Source organism: Castor canadensis, chromosome 2 (genome assembly GCF_047511655.1).
Source record: "Castor canadensis chromosome 2, mCasCan1.hap1v2, whole genome shotgun sequence".
Classification (NCBI taxonomy): domain Eukaryota; kingdom Metazoa; phylum Chordata; class Mammalia; order Rodentia; family Castoridae; genus Castor; species Castor canadensis.
In genome coordinates, this window is record NC_133387.1 from 54,407,358 (window position 1) to 54,432,842 (window position 25,485).

Consider the following 25,485-nt stretch of genomic DNA (forward strand, 5'->3'; position numbering starts at 1 on the left):
AACCCATGTACAATTATGGTCAGCAAACAGATCAGAATAATAGGGGAAAATAAGATTATAAATGAAGATAAAGAAAGCCTACAGACATCTAAAAACTGGAATAAGAAATTGGAATCTTTTTCTTTACGTAGTGGAGACTCACAAAAGTTCTGAGTACAATAACGGTATTTAGTGAATAAAAGCTATATGTTGCAGCATGGATTACTCTTATAAACATAATGCTGATCAGAAAAGCAAGTCACAGTATGACAGCTCTCATGTAAATTGAAAATTTCAAAGCAATGTTATATTTTACACACACACACACACACAGAGAGAGAGAGAAAGAGAGAGAGTAAAAGTTTCAAGAAGGTTCTGTGACTAATATGAACATAATTCAAGATGGTGGCTACCTTGGCTAGAGATCAATAAGGGAGAACTCAAGGGGGATTTGACCACATAGGCGGTGTTATACCTTTTTTTTTTAATTGGCAGCTACACGTGTTCACTGTTTTATTCTCTATAGATGATGGAAGTGGAGATCAGGGATAGCTCCTGAAAGCTGCCTTAAACAAATAATAGCACAAGACTATCAAAGTTTGAAAAGGGCAATAGTGATGAGCCTGGAATAGAAGTAATGGTTATAAAATTTATTTAGAAAAAATAAAAGAGAAGAATTGAAGTCTGATAGTGTGTGAAGACAGGACAGTGTAAAAATGAATTCCTGTTTGAGAGCAGACTGTACACTTCTCTTCCCAACCCATTGTTCTGTTACACCACATTATGTGGCCACAGTAACAGAAGGAGCACAAACATGTGGGAACCCCAAGAAAGTTACAGATCCAGGCTGTCTCTTGGTTGTGCTCTGAGTATCAACTTACCAGCACACCACCACTTATAACCCATTTAATTAGAATTAAAGGAGACAAAAGGAAAGGGAATTGGTAAGGAATCTGTAAGCTATCAAGAACAAAGTTCTTTCTCATTAGGTTTCTTAGCCTAGGTTCAAGGCAAAAAAGATTCTGAGGTCTGCTGATTCCACTGGCATCAACTCTTTACTTAAATAAGAGACTGTTTAGTGAAAACATTTTATATACACAGTCATTAAGAACATTTACTTCTGATTTTTTCCATAAATGCCCGTGGTGAGGTTCCATGCACTAAGTTAGTGAGGGTCATATTCCTAAGAAAACAATAGCACAGCAGGTAATGTGAGTTATTTTCAAGTAAAAGTGGCTCACCCAGTGTCTCCCATAATGCATCCGGACCATGTGTCTTCACATTTACACTCACCTACCAGAGAAGGAGCACATATGCCTTTTTATAAACTGAACAGAGCTGCTTTTGAGTAGTTTTTTTTTTTTAATCATCTTCACTTTCTTTTTGGATACTTTTTAAAAAGCAATACCTGCTTTCTAATTTTGATTACACTTGAAGTTTTTTTATGCAATGTATAACAACGAAAATACACTTATCTAATTTTTACTTAAAAGAGACTTCTGACAGTTTAACAGATGGCCATGATTTTTAACCATGCACTTAAAATGGTTTAAATGAAAGCCAAACAATCAAATACCAATGAAATAGTGAAGAACTTTATGGTACCACGATAGGATCCCGTTTCAGAGACATTGGGGAATTATTATTACAATTTCTTGCTCAATTTTGAAAGCTTCTGCACCAAGGCTTCTAGTAGAAGGCAGTATGGTACACTGGTGAAGCAGAAAGGCCTCAAAATCAGGAACACCTGAGTGCAAAACCTCCGTTTGCTGCTTAATAGATGTGTAACCCTGTAGACATTGTCCTTTTAAGATATAGTCACTTCATCTGTAAAGTAGGGTCAAAAATGGGTATCTTGTGGGACTATCTTGAGAATTAAAGGAGTATATAGATATAGGTATTAGGGAATTCAACCATTTAGGAAATAATGGATACTCTCTAAATGGTAGTAGTTTATACTATAAAGAACCATACTTATAATAGCTGTTACTAAAATAATAAGATAAATATAGTTATAATCAAATTGTTACTCTAAATATATAGTATTAAACTATTTGTAGTGAAGTAACTTTACCTACTTGGGAAAAGATACTCTTTACAGATGCTAAACCTAATATATTTTACTAGGTCCATATTTTACTACTACTGATCCTCACAGGGAAGTTCTACCTCTGTGGCCATATTTAGAGACGTTTTTAATAAACCATAATAAAACACTGTATCTGAAACCTAAACACCTAGGATTCTCTATGAGATTACTTCAAATTACCAAAATGAACATATTTTACCCCTTCTTAGGTTAAATTCAGTTATGTATTTACTATCACATGGCCGTGTTTGTTATACATGGAGAAATTTTCATCTATAATGTAAACATTCCCTTGTATTACTTTTGAAAGCAACATTTTGTATGGTGGGTTATCTTATACTATCATACATACTCTTTTAATCACACAACTGAACCAAAGAATTTCATTCTACAAAATATTTAACAGATAGTCTATTTTAAATGCAAATAAACCACACATGTACTAAAACTTACCACTTGCTAACTTTCTTTTGTCTGAGATAATACCAATATTATGAGCTAATGACTGGGCAAGTGTAACTGCCATTAAATCAGTTTTCCCAAACTGAAAAACAAAAACAGAAATAGAATATATGTAAGTGAAAACTGTTTTTCATTAAGATGGACCATAGAAGATGTCACAATATAATTGAAAACAAGTAATTTCTAAGTATTTTCTTTAGCAGAGGCCTTGTAGTTAGTGCTGAGAGCACATTTGGAAAGAAGTAGCAAGAAATAAACCTGTGTTTGAGTAGGTCTTATAGAAAAGACTAAAAGCCAGGTAATCATGAGTTTTTTAGTTTGGATACTTATATCTCAGTATGAGTCTAAAATTCACCCTATAACATGATTGAAACACTTCACACTTATATTTGATTAAGTCAGTCTTTTGAATAATACAACATAAAAATAAATGTGTGAAAACTATTCAGAACTTGTTTTCCTTCCTATGTCCATATGCACTCATGAAATTTCCCCTATATGGAACTGAAGAACTGAGGATTTTCTTTCAATATGTAGCCTTCCAAGGTTTCAAGTATTTTTCTATTATATAACTTGTTATTTTTCCTTCAAAATTTGTCTAATACTTAAGAAAGGAAAAAATATCCAACTGGGTTGTTAGGTGGCAACCCAATGTTTCAGGGAACTACTCAACTCTGGAAAATCATTCAAAGTCATAAATGACTTTAAGGTCAAGGTAAAGACTGAAGGTTAAGGTAAAGATTCTTTATAGATAATACGTAAATTATTTAATTTGGATGTTATTCTAAGTAGAGCATGAGCAGAACTATCAGGCATTATCTTCCATTATTTCCCTAGTCTCTCCTTTTGTCATCTATAATTGGTTGCTAATAAAACAGTCTAACACCTGGAGTTTGTGTACTATTGAGAAGTTATTTTTTAAATATTAGGAGAACATTTTCAGCCATCATACCACTTTGTATTGTACAGATGTTCACACCTACTTCATTCACGCCTCCTCCTCTCAGCAACGAGCAAATCCCACCAATATAAGCTGCCCCGCTCCGGCTACTCTCAAATTGACTTCCCCTTTTGGAAAAGGAAATGAAAAACACTTACTGCTTACAGTTCAAACATCTGAGCACTTCTCATTGTTAATTCCCCATATTTATTTTCTCAATGCATACAAGATTTCCATGGCTATATATTCCCAAGGTAAGGGAGTATTGTGAGAATTGTTTACAATAAAATCAGAGAAAAAGGTTTCTGAGTGATGTTTCCTTACGTGACCAATAAATATCTTAAATTCCAATATATCTATCAAAAAAGAATTATCAATATGGTACATTCTGATGATACAAAATCTGTCAAAAACATATGGGCTGGTGGAGTGGCTCAAGTAGTAGAGCGCCTGCCTAGAAAGCATGAGGCTCTGAGTTCAAACTCCAGTATCACCAAAAAAAAATTTTTTTTAAAAAACATTTAACTTTAAATCTCATGAGAAAACATTAGACATTCGTATGATGAGGGGTAGTATATAAAATAACCCATCTATAGTCTTTAAAAGTATTAAGCTCAAAATAGACAGAGGCTGAGAAGACCGTTCAGTTTAAAGGAGACTAAAGGCGAGTGTAGGAGGGTGAGGGTGTGGAAATATTACGTATTGTGTAAATGGAAAAATGAGACCCATTGAAAATATTCCAGGAACAGGGGAGGAAAGGATGAAGAATGATGAAGAGGGTGAATTCTTACAATATGATACACTGTAAGAACTTTTGTAACTGTCAAAATGTAACCCCCCCAGTACAATAATATGATAATAAAAAAATAAAGGAGACTAAAGAGACATGATTAAATACAATGTGTGGTACTGGCTGCTGAATGAGAAAAAATAAACTATAAAATGACATTAAAACAATTAGTGGAATTTGAATATGAATTACATGAAAGTATTATGTCAGTATATTATTATTTGGGTTTAATAATTTACTGTTATATAAGAGAATGCCTTTACTATTAATGAATACACTGAAAGAGTAAAGTACTTAGTACTGAATGCCCAGTAAGCGTCTCCAACATATACTTGAGGAGTTCAAGAAAAAAGTGGATGGATAGCAGGAAAGAAGGGAAAGAGGGAATGATAGGGGAGGAAGGATGAAAAGAAATCATAAATGAGGAAAAATATAAATAAATGATAATTCTAGGTAGAGGGCATATGTAATTTCCTTGTAATATTCTTACAATTTTTTCTAATTTTGAAATTAAGTAAAAATTAAAAGTTAACCTCAAAGTATACTTTTACTTTCTATTATAGCTTTCCTCAACAGCTGACTTTAGATGCTAGGTTTTTGTGTTGTTTGGTTAGGGTTTTTTTGGTTGTACTGGAGTTTGAACTTAGGGCCTCACACTTGCTAAGCATGTGCTCTACTACTTGAGCCACTCCACCAGCCTAGATGATAGGTTTTTTAAAATGCCATTATATATTTTTTGCTATTACACTGAGCATGTATGTTACTATAAAAAACAAGAGGAAAAAATACAAACTCCAGAAATTTAGCTTTTACCTTAGAAACAAAAGCAGACAGAACATTAGCATTTAAAACCCAGCAATTTTCTTTTTCTTTTTTTAATTTTTATTTTATTCATATTTGCATACAATGTTTGGGTCATTTCTCCCCCCTTCCCCTACCCCCTCCTTCCCCCCCACCCCCCCTTACCCCTCGTTACCTGGCAGAAACTATTTTGCCCTTATCTCTAATTTTGTTGAAGAGAGAGTATAATAAAAACCAGCAATTTTAAAGAAAACAATTATCTGTTGCTAAAAATATACTATATGAGTATGAGCAGTTCTATACTCAGTAAATGCTCTGATTAAATCTCTTAAAAATTAATAGAAATAGACATGCAAAAAATAAAATAACTCATAATTAAATCACTTAAACTTTAATGACAATTCCAATCTGTACTTTAAAACTTTTTCTAAAGATCCCATCATGTTAAATACTAATTGTATCATATAGGACGAAGGAAACACCTCAGTCACAAATAATAGAGCATACAACATAGAACCAACAAAAAGTAATAAATCATTACAAGTTACGTACGAAAAAAGGTGGACTGCATCACTTTTCTCTTTGATAAAATCCCTCCTGTATTTCATAAACTCACGTAGTGTGATCAATGGATTTTCAGATATGGCAAACTTGTTGTCAGCCGCCCAGGTTTCCATGGCAACCAATACTATCCTTGTCTTAAGTTGGTCTTTATATATCTAGTGTATTAACAAAATGAATGCACCAGTTGTACATATGGTAAGATCAAATAGTTTACAAACAGGATTATAAAGCTCCTTCATGGAACTCTGAAGAGTTTTAATTAAAGGTAAGAAATGTTATTGTTTTTAAGGAAGATCATTATTTTTCTAATTTGCATGCATTTCCCTTCAAGAAGTGAGAATCAAATTGTTTACTGAGTAATACTCAAAGAAGAAAGCACTTTTTAGAAACAAAAGATCTCTTTTAAACGACTACTTGCACCCAATTCAAGGTTCCCCCAGTCCATTCTTTTTTTGTCTTCCCCAGACAAATAATTTATGCATTCTTGAGTTTCCCTAGCAAAAAAAGTGGAACAAAGAAGACTCTTTCAAGGAAACAACAGTTATAACGCGACTGGCCCCAATTAAACTTATAAGGAAGGTACTTGCACTGCCTTGTCCAGGGAAGATGTGGAAAGAATGCAGTGAAATTATTCAATGGCATCACTGTCACAGCACCAGGAACTCTTGACAAGGCACACCTGCTGCACTATTCCTCCACTGATTTTAGGAGTACAATGTGAACATTTTTGCTAGGGTCTATGAGTGAACCTTTGTCTTTTACAGTGTGAAAAACACGGAAAGGAATGTCAGGCATATCTATGGGTAACTTTGATAACTTACTCTTCCCAAACAGAAATCAAAGTCAAGTCAATGGCAAGGTCCCTGGGAACTTTCAGAATACCTTGACTGAAGTGAAACTTAGAGCAGTGAAAATATAAGAACCATATGACTCCTCTTAGCAATCAGGAGCTAAAATTCTTTTAGGGTGACACTGAATCAGGTTGATACTTACCAAATCTGCCATGTTCACCACAGATTTGGCATAGGTATTAGTATGAACAACGGAAAGCCGATGTTTTTTAAACTGAAAGCAAAATAAATAAATAAAAACAAGTGAAAAGCTTTCAAACTTAACAGAAAACAATCAACTCAGTAGACAAAGTACTGGTCAAACAGAAAAATCCCTAAGGCTTTCTGAAAAAGTGTCAGAGGTAAGATCTAGTTCTTCATCTGCCCTGTAGCCTGAGGCAAGATTGAGACCCCCATTTAGTAATCTGTGAAATGAAGCTAAAAAGAAAACCTACTCCAAAGATCTGGGGTGTTGTTCAGTGGTAGAGTGCTTGGCATACATGAGGCACTGAGTTCAATCCGTAGCAACTCCCAAAAATATACATAAAAATAAAACTACCCATTCTAGCTCGTTCACAGGCTTATTTTTTCCAGGATTGCTATTCAAAATGATAAAACATGTGAAAGCTGTCATATGTCGGGATTGCAAGACATACAAATACAAATAGTAAATGTGAACACTGCTAAAAGTGGAAAAATTTACAAGGTCTACAAGACTTATTTAGCAAGAAGGAAGTCCAGCTTCTGTCTTCTAAAAGTAGCAAGCTTATACCCAAACTCCTGTGATGGCACATACCTGTAATCCCAGCACTCAAAAGGCTGAGGCAGATGGATCGCCAGCTTGAGGTCAGCTGGGTCTACATATCAAGACCCTACCTCAAAAAAGAGCAATCTCACAGGGCAACGACCATAAACACTGAGAGGCAGCTGCTCCCTTAGGCACCATGTGCCTTCCCTTTTGCCATGGGCCTCACCCCTCTCTACTTATCTCTGGTTCACTTCACTTGTATTATCTGTCTGTAGATGTATATAGATGTCTGAATTTGTGACTATCTAAAATGTTTAAAGTACATGTTCTTATAGCTTATTTCTAATTTATAAAAATCCCAGGAAACATTCACTGGATTCAAATAGGGAAGAAGAAAATAGACCTAGCCTGAACAAGGAAGCATCAATCAGTCCCAATTGTATTGTTGCTATCATTACTATTATTATTGGCAATAATAATAAATAATATTAACATTACCTATTTCATCATATGTAAATGACACATTTGCCCTCAAACAAATCATTCAAAGTAAATTGTAATGCACTTGTGTCTGAAATTAAGCAAAATTCAGCAATGTACATCACTGCACATTTTTCATTTAGAGCTCCGGTTTCATGGAACAATTAGATGTAACTTACTGCTATGCTCTGAATGTAACTATATCACTTCATGAATGTAGCCATATTGACTGCAATGTGCCCAATTAATTGAATATATGCACTATGGGTTGAAATTATTCAACTCATCAGGAAGGAAGTTCTGGAAATTTCTTATTCTAGGATTCTTCATTGCTTGGTACATAAGCTTTTCCATCTGACTTTCTACATAGCAAGATAAAAATAGAAAAACTGCTTTTCTTTTATTCACATAAAACTATACACTGCAAACAAAAGTACCTCAACTTACCTTTTCAATATAAAATGCAAATTTCTACTCTTCTGAAATTTTATCGTTTTAGTAAGAGGAGGTTCAAATATTAGTAACTGCATTAATCAAGCAATTCAAAGCAATACCATTATGAGCCACAGAAATGTTTTTAGAATCTCATGAATTATTGCTAGTTACTGCCTCCTATGAATGTTTCCTATTTCTGGGTTGTTGTTGTTAACAAACACATTTACACAAATACATTTTCTAGGTCACAACTTGGTGAACTTTTTATTTCTTCTAAACATATTTTTGCACCCACCAGTTTTGCCCTAAGCACAAATTTTTTAAAAAATTAAAAGCAAATGTTACCATGAGATGATCATTCACAATCATCAGTTCGATGTATTTGGTTTCCTCTTCTACGTTACGAGGATATCGAAGAAGCTACAATGTAGAAAATAAAAAAACACACCTAAATAAGCCCTCTAAACTTGGCTTTGAAAAACCAAAAAATATGGAAGAAGTCAACAAATTTCCCCCTTTTTATTTCTTTAGCATTTTTTTAACTTTCATCAACTTACTTAGTTTTTGAGTAGATGATAATAAGCTTACATAATTGAAAAAGTCAATGAAGTAAGACAAGGCCTACAATGAAATTTTTCCTCTCACCTGTTTCCCCATCCACCAGTGCCTACTCCTTCTTCTACAATAGATAGAATTACAACCTTCTTCCAAAAATATTTATGCAAATGAAATTAAATATGAATATATGCTTTATTTTATACTTCTGCTTATTTCATTCTCTTCTACATCAAGCTATTTTTATCTAACAGAATATCATGGAAACAGTAACACCTCAAGAACATTCTTCCTGGATTAATTCAATTTAATTCCAGCAGTCTTTCTGAGAATGGAGTGATTGGCCCTTTTATTCTACCATCTCCAGATCTGGGACTGAAACATACCCCTTCCTCTGGTATAATTCAGGGGGGTTCCCAAAATGATACAGAAGTTTTGTCAAGATAGCTCTGAGAGCTCCCAGGTAGTCTGGGTTCATCTTTTACAGTGAGATCTACAACAAAATTTTCTCCACCTTTAAAATCATGATCAATGAATTTCACAGTCAAGAGCCACTAAGGGCAGGCATTCCCTCAGCATTTAGTCTGCAACATAATTTTAACAAGACCTATACAATTGACTTTTTTCCTTTATGTCATGGCTCAATATACTTCTTTTTTAAGTAAATCTTTTAATTTCCCAAAGACCACTTTTGTGACACAGGCATATAATCAATCCTAAATCAATACACGTATGCTTATTTTTAGTGCTACATTTAAGACAGACTAAAATACACAGCCACATAGATTTTGTGTCTTGCTAAATGCATTCCTAAACTTAAAACACTCTTTTAAAAACCTCTTACTACACCAAGTAGAGAATAATGGACTATATTTCTGAAGTTGAACACTGAAGTTGACACTAAACTGTGTCCAATGACAAGTCTCAGATCTATAATCCTAACTACACTGGAGGCAGAAACAAGGAGGATCATGGTTCAAGGCCAGTCGGAGCAAATAGTTCATGAGACCTAATCTCAAAAATACCCAACACAAAAAAGGACTGGCAGAGTGGCTCAAGTTGTAGAGTGCTTGCCTAGCAAGTGTGAGGCCCTGAGTTTGACCAATCAATCAATCAGTAAAATAAAAAAGAATACTACCTACTTCATACAGTATAAAGCACTGTATAAGGAGTTATTGCTATTTAGACCAAGGTCCAGTTGAATAATCATGAAGCTATGTCCTAATTGTATCCTACAGGCAGACACATGGTGTGGTGCACATCTGAGCCAGGAAGAGAGGCCTGTGGTAGGAAGAACCTGAGATCCACAGCCGGGGTCTCACATTCCCTGTAATATGATGAGTCACACTATCTCCGCTATCTCGGATCCTCGATGTCTGTGAAATCATATAGTCCATTTTTGTGGGACTTACATATCTGTTGCCCGTTCTGCTTACTTCCCCCTGACAAACGTCTGGACTAGTACTCATTCTCTCATGAGACAATGTAGACTCAAACGATCACGTACATTACGACGTATATTTGTGAACACATACCTGCCGCTTACTCCTTTTTGGTCTTGGTTTCAAAGTAAATTTTGGTGAACTGATGTTTATTTGTTGAAATTCTAAAAGGAAATAAAAATAAATTAAACTTAGTGCACTTGTCAGATCTCTTTAATACAGTAAAAATGCCCACTCCCCTTTTTTGAGAAAGGGTCTCAATATGTAGTCCAGGCTGACGGTGAAGTCAAGACCTTCCTGTCTCTGCCTCTCCTGACAACAGGGATTACAGATGTGTACCACCAAATGAGACCTTCTTAAGAATTTTATAATATATAATATTGTACTTAATGATCACACAGGACATTAATGTAAATAACTGTGTCATATTAATTCTATCAAATATATAATGGATAAATACAATTCACAAAATCTCAAACTTTATTCTTATAATTTATATCAATTTTTCATATTTCCCCTATAAATACCATCCCATTCTTTATGAAAAATTTTCTAAATAACCAGTCTGACTTTTACTTTCATTCCTAACCTTTGGGAGGCAACAAGATAAATTAATGAGGAGGAACAATGGGAGGCAAATAGAATAATCATGCATTCTGTAGGGCACCAAGGTTTTCACTCATTTTTTCCCAATTCTCTTTACCTGTAACAAAATTTATCTCAGAGGCTGTTTGCTCTTGGGAGCAGATGCAAGCATCTGAATCCCTCTTCTCTTGCAGATCAGACTTATATATCAATTGTTTATGTACATAGATTCATCTCTGGATATAGAACTACATTATTTGTAAAGGAGGATTTACTACAAAATGAAAGAAAAAGTGTGATCATCCCCTGTGGTACAGACTTCCTAGAACACTGATGGCTGAATGAACAACCTGAAATACTCTGATATGGGCTTCTTATGTGAGTAATGCCATGCAACACCAAGTGTGAACCATTACTATGACTCTTGGATACTGTTTATACAAACTGAAAAGTACTCTGAAATTGCAACATTACCCCAAAATGTGATAATGTGTTTTCTTAATTATTATTCTCAGAGGAAAAAAATCAAATATTATTTACTTAAGTTGTGGCCAACACTCACTTAAGTGAATTTATCTAGCTTTCTATTTCACTATCTTAACTGCACTTAGTAGGCATAGCTAATTAAAATAATTTCTGAAATTTATATTTATGTGATAATGTAACAACATGGTCAAAGGGAAGGCTAATCATGTTTGAAGGGATTTGTGACAAAGAAACTGAATAATAAAATCAAGCTAAGGAGATTAGTGTCTTGGCCTCTCATCATGTCATTTTTAAATATGCCATTCTCATCACGACATTCTTGAGGCATACATGGCATTTGAGAAAGTTCCTTTCACAATAGGAAAAATAGAAAGATTAAACCAAACCATATCAATAGCTACACTAAATGCAAATAGATAAAATGTTACAGCTAAATGGTACAGACTGCCAGACTTTTTTTTTTTTTAATGGAACACCTAACTGGATGCCTTAGGAACATCAACCACAAGAAAGCCATGCTAGAAATACTATAAGACAATGTAGAATTAAGGTTACAAATTTTATCAGGAACAATAACAGAAGGATCTGTTCATTAAAGACATACACTCCTGCCAACAGCCACAGGAGTTCATTTAGAAGCAAATCTCTCTCAACTGAGCCTTCATCTATGATTGTAGCCCAGGTGACAGTTCCACTATAAACTCAAGAGATCTTGGGTCAGAGGCCCCCAGCCACAGCCAGGTTCTTAACTTTCAGAAATTATAAAATAATAAATATTTATTGCTTAAAGCCACTTACTAAGTTTTAGAGTAATTTGCTGTAACAGTAGATAATTAATGCAGCCTCTGCACTAAAAATGATCAACAATAATAAAAATCTTAAAAGCCCTAAATAATTTTTTAAAATTTCATCTAGATACTAGTGGCTTCTGACTGTCATCTTAGTTACTTCAGAGGCTAAGATCAGGAGGATCATGATTCGTGAGACCCTGTCTCTAAAATAACCAGAGTAAAATGGACTGAAGGTGTGGCTCAAGCAGTAGAGTCCCTGCTTTGCAAGCATGAAAACCTGAGTTCAAACCCCAGTCCCATTAAAAGCAAACAAACAAACAAAAATTATGATTTAGTAAATCTGAGAATTTGTTTTGTTTTGGTACTGGAGAGTAAACTCAGGGACTTGTGCATGCTAGGCAAACTCTCTGCCATTGAGTTACACTACACCTCCCTCCTCCAAAAAAGTCTGAATAACATAAGGACATATGCTATGCCTATGGAGTGGAAGACTAACAAGGTATCTATTTTCTGCAATTAATCTATACTTTCAAAACAAAGAATAGAAGATTTGTGGAAACTCACAAGCCTGTTGTAAAATTTCTATGGAAATATAAAGGGCATAGAAGAGCCAAAGTTAAAAAAGAAAAAAATTGAAGGATGCACCTTACCTGATTTCAAAATATACAATAAAGCCATAATAAGCAACAATGTGTGATGGACATAGCTAAATAGAACATAACTAAGGAACAGACTCATATTAATACTTTTTGACAAAGACATCAAAATAATTCAATGAGGAAAAGAAACTTTTCAACAAATGTAAGAAAAAATGAATATCCATATGAAAAGTAAAATAAAATAAAATGCAATTCCTGCCTTTAACCACTCACAAAACATAATTTGAAGAACACAAATCTAAACATAAAAAATAAAACTACAAAGTTTTTAGAAGGAACTATTGAAGACTATGTTCACAATTTGAGGACAGGTAAAGATTCTGTAGAACAAAGAAAGCAATACAAATTGATGTTAGACTTCATCAAAATTAAAATTGCTCATGACAAGATACCATCAGGAAAGTGAATGAGGAAGCCAAAGACCGGGAAATTATTTTTTGTGCACAGTGAAACATAGAAGTTGAGTTTTATTTTATTTTCCATATGGCTATTCCATTGCTCATAAGACATATCTAAGAAAAGCCTTATATCCAGAATTACTTCTTAGTCATTTGTCTAAGATCAAGTGGAGAATATGTAGGTACTTCTATAGTGCAACAACTAAAAGACAAAAATTCTGATCAATAGTTAATAAAGCATACTGTATATATCACTAGTTACAAAAATATAACTTAAAGTGAGATACGACCATGCACAATAGAATGTCTACAATTAAAGATCGACACACTAGATGTTAGTCACAAGGTAAAAGAATTAGAACTCTCATACAGTGTTGATGTGAGTAGAAAATGGTTTAACCAGCTTGGAAAAATGTTCAGCAATTTCTCATGAAACAGTAATTCTCAGAGTAGAATTGCTGCCACACACCTGTAATCCTAGCACTTGGGAGACGGAGGCAGGAGGATCATGAGTTCAATGCCAGCCTGGGCTACACAGAGAGACTCTCAGAAAAAAAAAAGTAGGATACCTGGGTCAACAAAATCAGTGTCACTTGTGGGTCTTAATAGAAATGTAAATTCTCAAAATCCATTCACGATGTACTAATTGAAAACGCCTGAGATGGGACTAGCAACTTGTGACCAGCAGCCCTCTAGGTTATTCTGACACACACTAAAGTTTTTATTTTTTCCTTTTTTGGGAGAACAGGGCCTCAGTGTGTAACCCAGGCTGGCCTTGATGACCATTCTGCCTTGGCCTCTGTGTGCTAGAATTATAGTAGGGCCCCATCACATTTGGCTCATTCCAACTGTTTGAAGTCCTACAATAGGCAAAACTAATCTATGGCAAATATAGTCAGAAAAGGGATTGCAGAGGGGGAGCACTGCCAGGGAAGAGCACAAAGAAGTGCTGGGGTAACAGAAATGTTATACAATTCCACAGGAGTGTCTGACAAGGCTCACTGCATAGTACACAAGATTGACATGTTTGATTTCATATTATTTTTTAAAAACCCACTAAGGAATCATAGGAAATAGCTTTTTCCAAAAAGGTGTTAATAACACTAGTCCTAAGAGATGCGCTATATAAAATGAAAGGTTCTATAGTCAATGAGTTTAGAGAGCATCTGATCACATTTCTCTCTCTAGAACACACACAACACAAAATAGCAAGATAAAAATCCATAACCCCCTAAATTCATTCAACCTAAAAGAAATAAGTTTACTTTTCACTATTTCTCATTTTCTCATTTATCATAGGAAATAAAATAAGTAATCTTGAGAGACAATATGACTCATAAAATTGACATGACTAACTTCTGATGAGAAAAAAGAAACTGATTGAGATGTACTTGAGTTTTCAAGTAATAATCTAAAAATTTCAAGTAATAATCTAAAAATTAATTTTATATCAGAAAAACTGCCAATTCGCCTCTAAAATTTCTTCTGAAAAAGGAAGAGACAGCAGGAAACACTTATTTCACTTTCTGATGGAGAGACAATGTAAACTGCTAAGTAATTTTAATTGAGGATGTGCTCTCAGCTGGTAATTTTTCCACTTCCTCTGTGCTTCTCTCACATGGTACATTGTCATAGTGTCATAATCCACTGCCTCACTTTGTCCCTTACAAGTTGTGGGACCCTGGAAAAGACAAACTAGCTAAGCCTTGTTTCTTCATCTACAAAATAGGAGTAACAGTGGTCTTACAGAACTGTAACAAAGATTAAATTAAGATTAAAAATTAGAACAGTCAGGACTCACTACACCTAGAGGAAGCATCTCTATAACAGGCATTTAGAATGAGGCCTGTCTTCAGGGGAAGGAACAAATGAGTCCAACACAGCCAAAACCAAATGCTCCTGCATAATCACTGCTTTACTCATGTGGCCCAAGTATAAGTGTTCTTGTCATATGAAGACTTGGATGCAACTCTGAAACCAGCATCTAATATGGGGCACAGTAGTGCAGGCCTGTAATCCCAGCACTCAGGGAGCAGAGGCAGGAGGATTGTGAATTCAAGGTCAGCCTGGGCTACACAGCAAGTTCCAGGCCAGTCTATACTATACAATGAGACTCTGTCTCAAAAAATAAACAAAAAAAAAAAATCAACATCTATAAATAAATGAGCCTATAAACCAATACAAGAGAGAAAGACTCATTTCACAAATAGCACATAATAACAGAAACAGCTAATCTATAATAGTTTTAAAATTCTGGAGCTAAGACAGAGATGAAGAAAACAATTTAATGTGAAAATGATTAAACCTCACTTCTATATCTATAAAGCCATTATTTTATCAAGAGTGAATTTTTTATGTATTTTATCCATGCAGACCAATTCTTGTCTTAAAGGTATTTCTCCTCCAATTCCTTACGTTGAATCTTAAATTTTTTTATGTAGTACTGGGGATTGAATTCAGGGCCTCACACTTCCACTTGAGCCATGCCCCTAGTCCTTTTGTTTTTTGAGTTTGCTTTTCAGATAGGGTGTTATACTTTTGCCTGCACTGGCCTCAGACTTCAATTCTCTTTCCTTTATCTCCTGAGTAGTAAGTATTACAGGTGTGTACTACTATCCCCAGCCTTAACATCTTTTAAAGTTTTCTTTCAATGTATCTAAGCTGTATCTTTCTGAACTCCTCAACTATAAACACAAGACCAGTTTGCATTTTATTATACCTCTTGATGTGACTTTCCCTCTAAAATGTCATGAGCAATTGTGGGTTTCTGATATTTTACATATACATTAGTTCTAAATGTCAAAGGACATTTACTGAAATGACCTTTGAAAAGGTCACTATATGAGCACCATACCAGATGGAAGATCATCCAAGGGAAATTCAAACAGTCTGGATTTATAAACCGAATGAAAATGGAAATCCTCCTGAAATGACACAAACAACTGAGATTAAGCATGTACAGACCAGGTATCTCTGGCCTCAGGCAATAACAGCTGGAGAACCAGAGACCCTTAAAATAAATTCTAAATTAGAATGTTACAGTCAAGTTTCATATTATCTTTAAAAAATCACACTGTCAAGAAAAATGGCAGAAAGGTACCCAGAAAATAATGTACAAGTCAGACAGTTTTTCAAACAAGGTTGTTTAGAGGTGACAAAACAATTTATATTCCTTGAAATTACTTGCTTCTTTAAGTTTTGGCCAATATTACATGACATAAGGAAGAACATTATATATATACCGAGCCAGAACAGAAGTCTGTTATATTTCTCTGTAGTCTATAATATTAACTTAATCCTTTTCTAATTTATACCCAAAAAATATATCTACTAAAGTGGAGAGAATTAAGAAGTACTGATTTCTCTAAATTTCATTGACATGAAACCTTAAAAAAAAAAAGGCAATTGATGATGGAGGAAAAATGTGGAGTCTAGAAAGGAGGGGTAAAAAATCGTGTATGTGGATTTTATCTGCTATGTACTAAATGTTTGTGTCTCACCTAGAATTCACATGCAGGAGCTTTAAGTGCCATGTCATTGCATCTGGAGAGAGACTGTGAGGAGATAATAAGGGTTAAATAAGGTTTTTAAAGGTGGGGTCCTAATCCAACATGGCTAGTCCCCTAACAGGAAGAGGAAGAGACACAAGAAATATATCTCTCTTTGTGTGTCATATGAGGATACAGGGAGAAGCAAACATCTGTCACCCAAGGAGAGAGCCCTCACCGAATACCAACCAACCCTGCTGGCACCTAAATCTTTGACTACACAACCTCCAGAACTGAGAGGAAAACTTTCATTGTTTAAGTCACAGGTTAGTATTTTACCAGCCTAAGACAGATCTTAGCATGTTATGGTGCAGACAGAAATGGAGGCTTCAAAATACCTCACAGAGAAAGTATTTCCAGCATAAAAGTGAAAAGAGAAAAACAAAACAAAAAAAACAATAACAAAAATCTTGTGGTTTTGACTTATTCAGCATTTAGTTTAAATTACACATAAACAGACATTCTTCTAGCCCTAAATAATATGAAAATAAAATAAAGGAGAGAATATAAGTGGGAGAAAAACAGTTCCCAGCATCAACATTTACATTTGTCATGGCAAAGGGAGCACTTACTTGGGAGGTCTCATTTTCTTCCGGCTCAATGAGATATGTGTGGTTCCCATCATAGAACATCCCACTGCCAAGCATAAGAAAATAATTAGACATGGCTATCAACTCTCCTATCAGAACAAGATCATTTAAAAATCAGCAGCAGCCAGAGGACTGGTTACTTTCCATGCCTATTTTCCAGCCCCAGCTACAACAACCGGATATACCACACACAGTACCTCATTTTGGCCCTACCCCATGCTCAGGATTGCCGTTCTCTACCTGTTGTCTGTTACTTCTAACTCTAATGTAAAATTCTGAAATTTTAATAAAAGCAGAGGCCACCTGGAGTGCATGTGAAAATGCAGGTGTTTCAGAACCCTTCATAGATTTCTAGGCTGGGATTCTGGCAAACCGAATTTTAAATAAACCCCTGGTGATTTTGATGAAGGCTTCTGGGGACTACACTGAGAATGGACTTCCTACCATACATCTGGAAGACACTCTGGTAATAAAAGCTAACATATTTCATCAATTTACCATAAACTAAAATTGAATACCCATTTAATCTCTTCCACAAATGTGTGAGGGAGGTACAATGACTACTCATTTTACAGGTGAGGAAATTGAATTCCAAAAAGAATGAAATAACTTTCCCAGATTATATAGCCAACAAGAGCCAAGGCAGGAATACAGCCCAGGCAACTGCTCATTTGCAATCTGCAACCAACCCTCATGCCATCCCTTCTTTCCTTCATCTCTCCCTTTTTTCTTTCCAAATTTACAATGAAATTCACTAAACACTGTTTGAATGAGGAGAAGAGGGAGAGAGGGAATGGGAATATAATAGAGGGGGTGAAGTTGTTCAAGGTATACTATACACATGTATGGAATTATCACAATGAAATCCCCTTGTATTATTAAGATGTGATAAATCAAAAATAAATAAAAATAAGGATATTTAAAAAAAAAAGAATTGACTAAATGCCACAATGTACCCCCACCCATCACAACAATAAAGGGAAAACAAAGAATTTACAGAGAACCTACAATGTACTGCTCTAGGTGTGAGGGATATAGCAGTGAACAAAACAGATCAATTTCCTGTCCTCTTGGTGCTGAAATCCATTCTAGGGAGAATAAATAATAAAAATAAGCAAGGAAATATATATTAGATGCCAAGAAATTTTAGAGAGGAAAATAAAGGAGATTAAGGGCAATAAATGGGGCCAAGACTGGGCATGTGCAACCATTATGAGAAAGTTGTCGATCAGAACAAGGGTTCACATAGAAAATGGCATTTAAAAAAAGACCTGAAAGAAGTGATGAGATGAGCCATAAAGAGCATTTCAGATGCAAGCCCAAGGTCATAGAAATCTTATCTTGAGATAAGGTCTCACAATGAATTCCAGAATAGCCATGAACTCATCTTCCTCATGTCTCCTGAATGCTAGGATTATAGAATGAGCCACCACACCCAGGTTCAATTTAAGAGAATATGTGCATGTTCTGGGAACACCAAAAAGTCAGCACAGCTGGAGTGGAATAATTGGGGATGGGAGTAGGGGGACAAAAAGCCAGAAAATGAGATCAGAGGGCTAATGGGGCCATATTAGGTAGGTGCCTCTGAGGACCTTGGCTTTCACTCTGAGAGGTATGAGAAGCCAGTCAAGGCTAACAAGGAACACAATCTCCCAGTTTCAAATAAATAATCATCCCAGCTTCTTAGTGACAATAATCTTTAGTTTGGCATGGACAAAATCAGGAATTATTATAATAATGCTGGTGAAAGAAGTCAGTGGCTTAGATCAGGTCCGTAATGGCAGAAATGATGAGAACTGGTCAAATTCTGGAGAGTTATACGTGTGTATATATGTAAATATACACTTATATGTATCTGTATGTATATCTATATACATGTTTTTTTTTTCTGTATTGTGCTGTGGATTAAACCCAGAACCTCATGGCTGCTAAGCACATATTCCACCACTGAGCTATACTCCCAGCCCAAATATATTTTGTAAGTAGAACCAAAAGGATTTATTGATAGATTTGATATAGAGTGTGCAAGAATGAGAAGACTGAACAAGAACTCCAAGGTTTTGACCCAAAACACCAGAAAGGTAGAGTTGTCACTTAACAAAAGGAAAATGGCCACAAGAATACAGTGGACAGGCCCAAGGAAGTAGGGAACAGGCAGCAGGACACAAACCAAGAGTGGCTTGGGACTCCTCAGTCTGGAGGTGGTTATCCACCTCCTGAGGAATCCCTCTGGAGGGTATTTTAAGCTACATATGGCCTCAACTCCCACTCAGAGAGATCCTGGTAGCATTCCTTTTAGAAGCACATGATCCTTTTAGTGAGATCAGGTCCCTTATGAGCTGATGAAACTTGTCCTATCATTCAGACATCTGAGGGGGAGCAAAGCTGGAATCTTCCACCATAGTTTTTCATTGTAAAGTAGAAGTGACCACATGATAGCCAAGCTCTCAGACATAGAGTATTTGCCTTTCATTGATGCTTACTGAAATCTATTGGTTTCCCTGTGCTAAATCATAATGGTTTCCAGTTCTGCCTCTATCCAAATTCTTTCATTCCTGCTGTAATATCTTCCACATGTCCAAAACTTTCATGTACCCACAAAATGGCTGTTCTCACATCTGCACAGTTTTCAACCACAAGTATACTTTCTAAATTTGGATGACATTACATTTGGAATCTAAAGATACACAGATGTAAGACACTGCTGGTGATAACATGCCTAAGGAAAACAGTAGACCAACCATGGCAGAAAATATTCTTTCTACCCTTGCCGAGAACAGGCCAGCCTGATCCACAAAGTCATATACTAATCATATACTAATCATATACTAATCACCCTTTGCCAAAGTTTACATGGCAATGATGATAAAGTAGCAAGCCAATTATTTTGTTTAAATAGCACTTGGGGTTATTTACCCTTGCATTAGATTAATGTCCAGGGGGAAAATCCGTTCTTTTTATTGGGCTTATACATCACGTACTATAAGGAAGCTTCATGTAGTGTAAGGAAAGAGACTCTGACACTATCTATACCTGGATGATTCCATTCCCTATGAAAATATGCCATTATTAGTTCTTTAATAAAAAAATTAAAGTGTGTTATTTGCTTTGATGACTGCTACCTTTTTGTTATAATAATACAAATTCTATTAAGTATATTGAGTCCACAGCAGTGTGTATTTGATAAAAACCTGTAGCTAAGACCAAGTCATCTTACCAACTGAACTAAAATTCTACAAAGCTGAATCAAAACAATTTTATGTTGAAAGAAAATGGCAGCCATTCTAACAAATTCCACAAGAGGGCACTACACTCACATTTGATTCCATTTTTTTAAGGTACCCATCCTTACAAGATTTTGTCATAACATCAACCATATTGGGATAAAAATGTTGCCTATTAAGTCTTTAAATTTGAATAAATGAGCCCTTACAAGTTGTTTTTATGGAAAAGACATATAAATCTGATTTTTCTCCTTTTATTTTCTTCTATTGAATGCAGTAATTCAGAAAAATGAATGAACCTCAATAATGGTAATTTATAAAAGATAAGCCACACATGAAATAATGGATATCTCATATCTAAACCACTTTAATCGAGAAAACCTACATTATACAATACTTAGTAATACTGCCTCCAAAATATTTCTGAGAGTGATTTTTATTCAGAAAGCAAAACCAAGATGAGAAGTAATAATTAGTAAATAATAAAAAGATGCAAAGTATATTTATCTAACATACTCATAATAGAATAAGAAAGCCTGAACATGGTTGTCCACAATTCTGTCAGTTCCAAGACATGATGGATTTTCTGTCACTTTGGTTTTGCTATCATTCTTAGGTTCTCATATCTAGTAGAGCTCTTAAATCAGAGAATACCTTCTCTGATTCTCAGAATATCATTTCCATGCGGAAAACTGGGATCGAACTGGCAAAAAGGAATAAGCATGATGCTCACATTATAATTTTGGTTTGAGAGTCTAAGAGGAAGTGACAGGAAGGAAAAATAACCTTTTATTTTAATATCGTCCTTCCTTCTAATACACAGTTGCTATCACAAATGTTGACAGGCTCAATGACTCCATTCCTAGCTAACAGCTATGCTTGTGTTGACATCAGCTTGTGTTGACATCAGATATAACAAGTTTCTGTTGAAAAGGACTTCGATGTTTCTTTTACCCTGTAAAAAAACCAGGGTGTCAGATATGCAGGGATTCCACATTTGTAAAAAAAAAAACAAAACAAAAAACCTCCTTATTCAAAGAATTATTTAAAATAAATAAATTTACAAATTTATTTATAATAAGCAACAAGCAATGAAAGTTGTCCTGGCCCCCAGGCACACAGCCTCCCTTTTCTGGTTATTTAATTCATTCTCATACTCTCTCCTTTCCTGCTCTCTTACCTGTCTACTCCTAGAACCCCGGTCAGTGGTGCACTGAGGCAGATTGGCTAAATTCTCCTGCCTTTCTCATTAGGTCTCTCATTTTTTTCTCTCTCTCAAATAAAACAAACATACCTGTCACATTCCATAGCAGGAAGCTGAGCTAGACTTGCCCTTCCCACTAACTATACTGAGCTCTCAGGTCTTGTGTATCACTTGCCTTAATACTCCTAATGGATGACAATAACAGCTTGCGAGGTGAAAAGGCCACTTCTCTAACTTGGTAGAGAAAGGAAACATTTTAAAGTTCCCCTGCAAAAATTTAACAAACCTAATTAAAGTACTAGCTTGTTCTGTGCTCCCCAAAAGTAAAGTAACCAAGGGATGTTATGATTTAGGCTAAATGGAATGCTGAGAAGAACATAGTAGTTTACAAAAGGTTACAAAACAAGTAAAATGTGTACCACCATTTACTGACAGGATGGAGGAAGACGTATTCCCAGGTTAAACATCAACATATTAAAGGTTATGAGAAAGGAAGCAAGAAAAGATGAACTCTGTTCTTTGGAGATCTCTGAGAACACATGGATCCTCCCACAGATTCCTATGAGGTAGATGGGATTTTGTTTGAAAAAGGACTGCAATACAAGTGCTCCTGAGGTCATTTGCAGACTTTTGTCTTTGTGCAAAGAGCTAAATGTTTCCATCTACTGAAATTTCTACTACTCCATGAAAATAAACAAACTAATAATAAGGAGGAGTCAGGGTAGAATTGGTACCAAGGGGCTAAACATCTACAAAATCATAAACCAAAGTTACCCAAGTACTGTTTGAATTTATATGAAAATAAAAAAATGTTTCAAATATCACTATAGGGCATCATATTATAATTCCAAAGCCTCTGTTTTTACAACTAATCTTAAAATCTCCTTGGTTTTAAAACTACAAAAGAACTGGGTGTGGTGATGTACTCCTGTAATCTCAGCACTCGGGAAGCTGAGGCAGAAGGATCCTAAGCTCAGGGCCAGCCTGGGCTACATGGTGAGACCCTTCTCTTAAAAAAAAAAAAAAGAGAGAGAGAGAGAGAGAAAAGTCAGAACCACCAATTTAATATTATTTCTTGATAAAAAATAGAAACTTCTATTAAAACTACAGCACATTAAAAATGAGTTATTGAAAGAATGAATAGTACAAATAATTTTCTGGACACTTACTGAAGTCCGTGGCATGTTGACAATGCCACAAATGAGGCAGGATTTCCTCGGATCTGGCCCTGGTAGTAACAGTGCTCTCCTCCCTGAAAACACAAACAGAGGACATAAGCCTTTGCCACCACAGAGAGAATCTACCTTATCATTCCACAGAGGGTTCTGCTCATGCTGCATTGCACATAAAAGCTCTACACAGGACTTCATTATTCAGGTTAGTATTACCAAGCCAATTCTAACAGAATTATTCATAACCACTCCTAGTGAGCTGACTCCAAATCAAAAGACGGAGAAACAAAAGTTGACTTAACTTCGCTTTTATGCAGGTGATGTTAGAGGAATAAAGGAACATATATTGAAATACCCTGTGGTCCTTGCACCAGAAAAAGTTTAATCATTTATTTGTTTATTTATTTGTAAATCACCTATTTCTGTAGTTTTGAGAGATTCAACCTCAAGCAGTAGCAGCAGAGCAGTACTATCACATGGAGCTAAATCAAAAGGAATATAAATTATTTAAGAGTCACTAAGTTATCCCAGTGGGGAAAAATAAGTTTATACACTGTTCATATTGAAATGTGACTGCCAGATAGATGGATTTATACCAGTCTTTTCTGAGACCATATTAGTAAGCCATCTAGGTTTTTAAATGATGGATGTTTCTGCTAGCAACTGGTCACACTAACTAAATTTGACTGAGAGACTAATTTCTTTAGATTAAATGTGGTTGGGAAACAGGATAAATCCTCTACTATTGTCAGTGTGTGCTATTCAGAGTGTGGTCCAGAGACCAGCAGCATTGATGTCGCCGGGTGCTTGCCACAAGTGTAGAATTTTAGCTCAGACCACAGACCTGCTGCATTAAAATCTGCATTTTAACAAGGCTCCTGAGTGATTCATATGCTCATTAAAGTTTGAGAAACTCAGCTTTAAATCACCTTTTTCCAGTCTGCCACAAATTTCCTATTTCTTTAGTAGCGGAGGAAGGCTTCTCATTGAATTGACTTACTGAGATATGAAAGAGTGAAATAGGAAGGACTGATACAGTGGGTAGCTTAAAGGGGCAAATGTTACTTTACTCTGGCTGAAGGATAGACCCTGCTTAAAATAGTGCTTGACAAGCAGAAAGAAAACAGCAAGACATGAAAATGTAACTAGGCTGAAGACATTTCTTTACCAGAATTCCAAGGAAAATAGCCTGGCCTGCAACTGTTGCTGCTCATGAGATAGTCCCAGAGGAGTTTGTGACTCTCAGCTTTGGGGAGGGAGTAGAGAGCAGGTAAGATGGCCAGTGCAATGCAATTCTTAACACTGTGACACTTCCAAATGCCCAGAGGTGTGACTGAGCATCAGGAGCTGAGGATTGTAGTTGGATTTGATGGAGAAGATAGATGGCCCTTTGCATCTGGGTTGGACAAGGAAAGGAATCTCAAAGGTCACAGGAACTTGGGGGCAGAAATAAATCCTCAATACTAAGACAGGACAGCAACTTCATGTGGATATTTGGTACAGTGTAAATATTCACAGCCTTAGTTACCAACTTATTCACCTATTAAACTGTGTAGTCTCAAGCAAGATGCAACACCTGCCTGTGTCCTAGTCTCCTCATCTGTCAACAAGGGTAATTGCATTTTAAGGTTGTTATGAGAATTAAATGAGCTAATAGGCATAAAGTGTTTAGAATAACATTTGGCCCTTAGTAAGCACTCATTAAGTGTTTGCTGCCATTACAATTACTGTGTGTCGATTACTGTTCTAATGAATTTATGTACACAATCACACTACATCCTCACATCAATCCTAAAGGAAGCATTGCTATCTCTATTCTACCTTTAGAAGGCTACAGTTTCTGAGAGCCAAGGCTGTCCACCTGGAAATTACCAAACAGGTGAAAACACTGAGTTAACATAGAGCCTGATTTTTTTCCCTAACACCATTTAGGAGTTGGACCTAGAATCTGTGACCTATGCAATGCAAATCTAAGGTTCCTCTGATGAATTATTTTATTTCATTTTATTCTATTCTTTTAATAGGCCTGGGAGTATATGTTAGAGAATTTTAAATATGCTTGGTTGGGCTGTTCGACTGGAGAAATGTCCATAAGATTCTAATAAGAGAAAATATGAATAAGATGAGCTTGACTTACTGAACACATCTGATTGGACCAGAAACCAACACTATAGCTTTGTACTAGCCAGATATAAAAGATCAGCAGTCAAGAAGGTGACCAGGACAAACAGAAAAATCTGTTTTAAAATGTTTTCCTAGACTGGATAGTGATTAGCCCAACTGAATGTTCTCCCTCAGAGATCTAAGACTCAACATGTAAAGGTAGGAAAAACAAAGAATATAAGAGAATTATAGTATCAGATTAGGAAACAATGGGATTTAGTGGTCAATGTACTCGAAGAGAAATGCCAGTGGCAAAGCCTGTAAGAAAGGTTTTATAAATCATTAAAGTTTTTTTAAATACCAACTCTGGAAAAATCATGCTACAATCATAAAAAGAACAAAGAATTCACTTTTATAAAACATTCTTCCATTATATTAGGAGAGTTAGGTAGATGATAAGATAATGGAAAACAATCTCTTACTAATTTCTGATTTAGAAAAATAGGAGTCATTCCAAAACCAGCATATGATCAGAATCCATCTGCACAAAAGCCTAATGCTGCAGATGCAGAAGTGCTCAATGTGGCTGAGTCATTATGGAATGTTTTCC

At 35.5% G+C, this 25,485-nt stretch overlaps 1 protein-coding gene across 13 annotated transcripts in view; it reads right to left on the bottom strand.

Moving 5' to 3' along the window:
• Adam22 (ADAM metallopeptidase domain 22) overlaps window positions 1–25,485 on the bottom strand; it is a 217,409-nt gene that overhangs the window by 61,559 nt on the left and 130,365 nt on the right. For all 13 annotated transcript variants that reach the window (XM_074064821.1, XM_074064820.1, XM_074064818.1 and 10 more), the window contains exons 5-14: window positions 22,770–22,852; window positions 17,155–17,218; window positions 15,889–15,958; window positions 10,209–10,279; window positions 8,464–8,538; window positions 6,619–6,690; window positions 5,614–5,780; window positions 3,514–3,598; window positions 2,522–2,612; window positions 1,221–1,272 (exon numbers count right to left, since the gene is read on the bottom strand). In XM_074064821.1, the coding sequence (XP_073920922.1) occupies window positions 1,221–1,272; window positions 2,522–2,612; window positions 3,514–3,598; window positions 5,614–5,780; window positions 6,619–6,690; window positions 8,464–8,538; window positions 10,209–10,279; window positions 15,889–15,958; window positions 17,155–17,218; window positions 22,770–22,852 (830 nt within the window). The remainder of the gene's footprint in view (window positions 1–1,220; window positions 1,273–2,521; window positions 2,613–3,513; window positions 3,599–5,613; window positions 5,781–6,618; window positions 6,691–8,463; window positions 8,539–10,208; window positions 10,280–15,888; window positions 15,959–17,154; window positions 17,219–22,769; window positions 22,853–25,485) is intronic.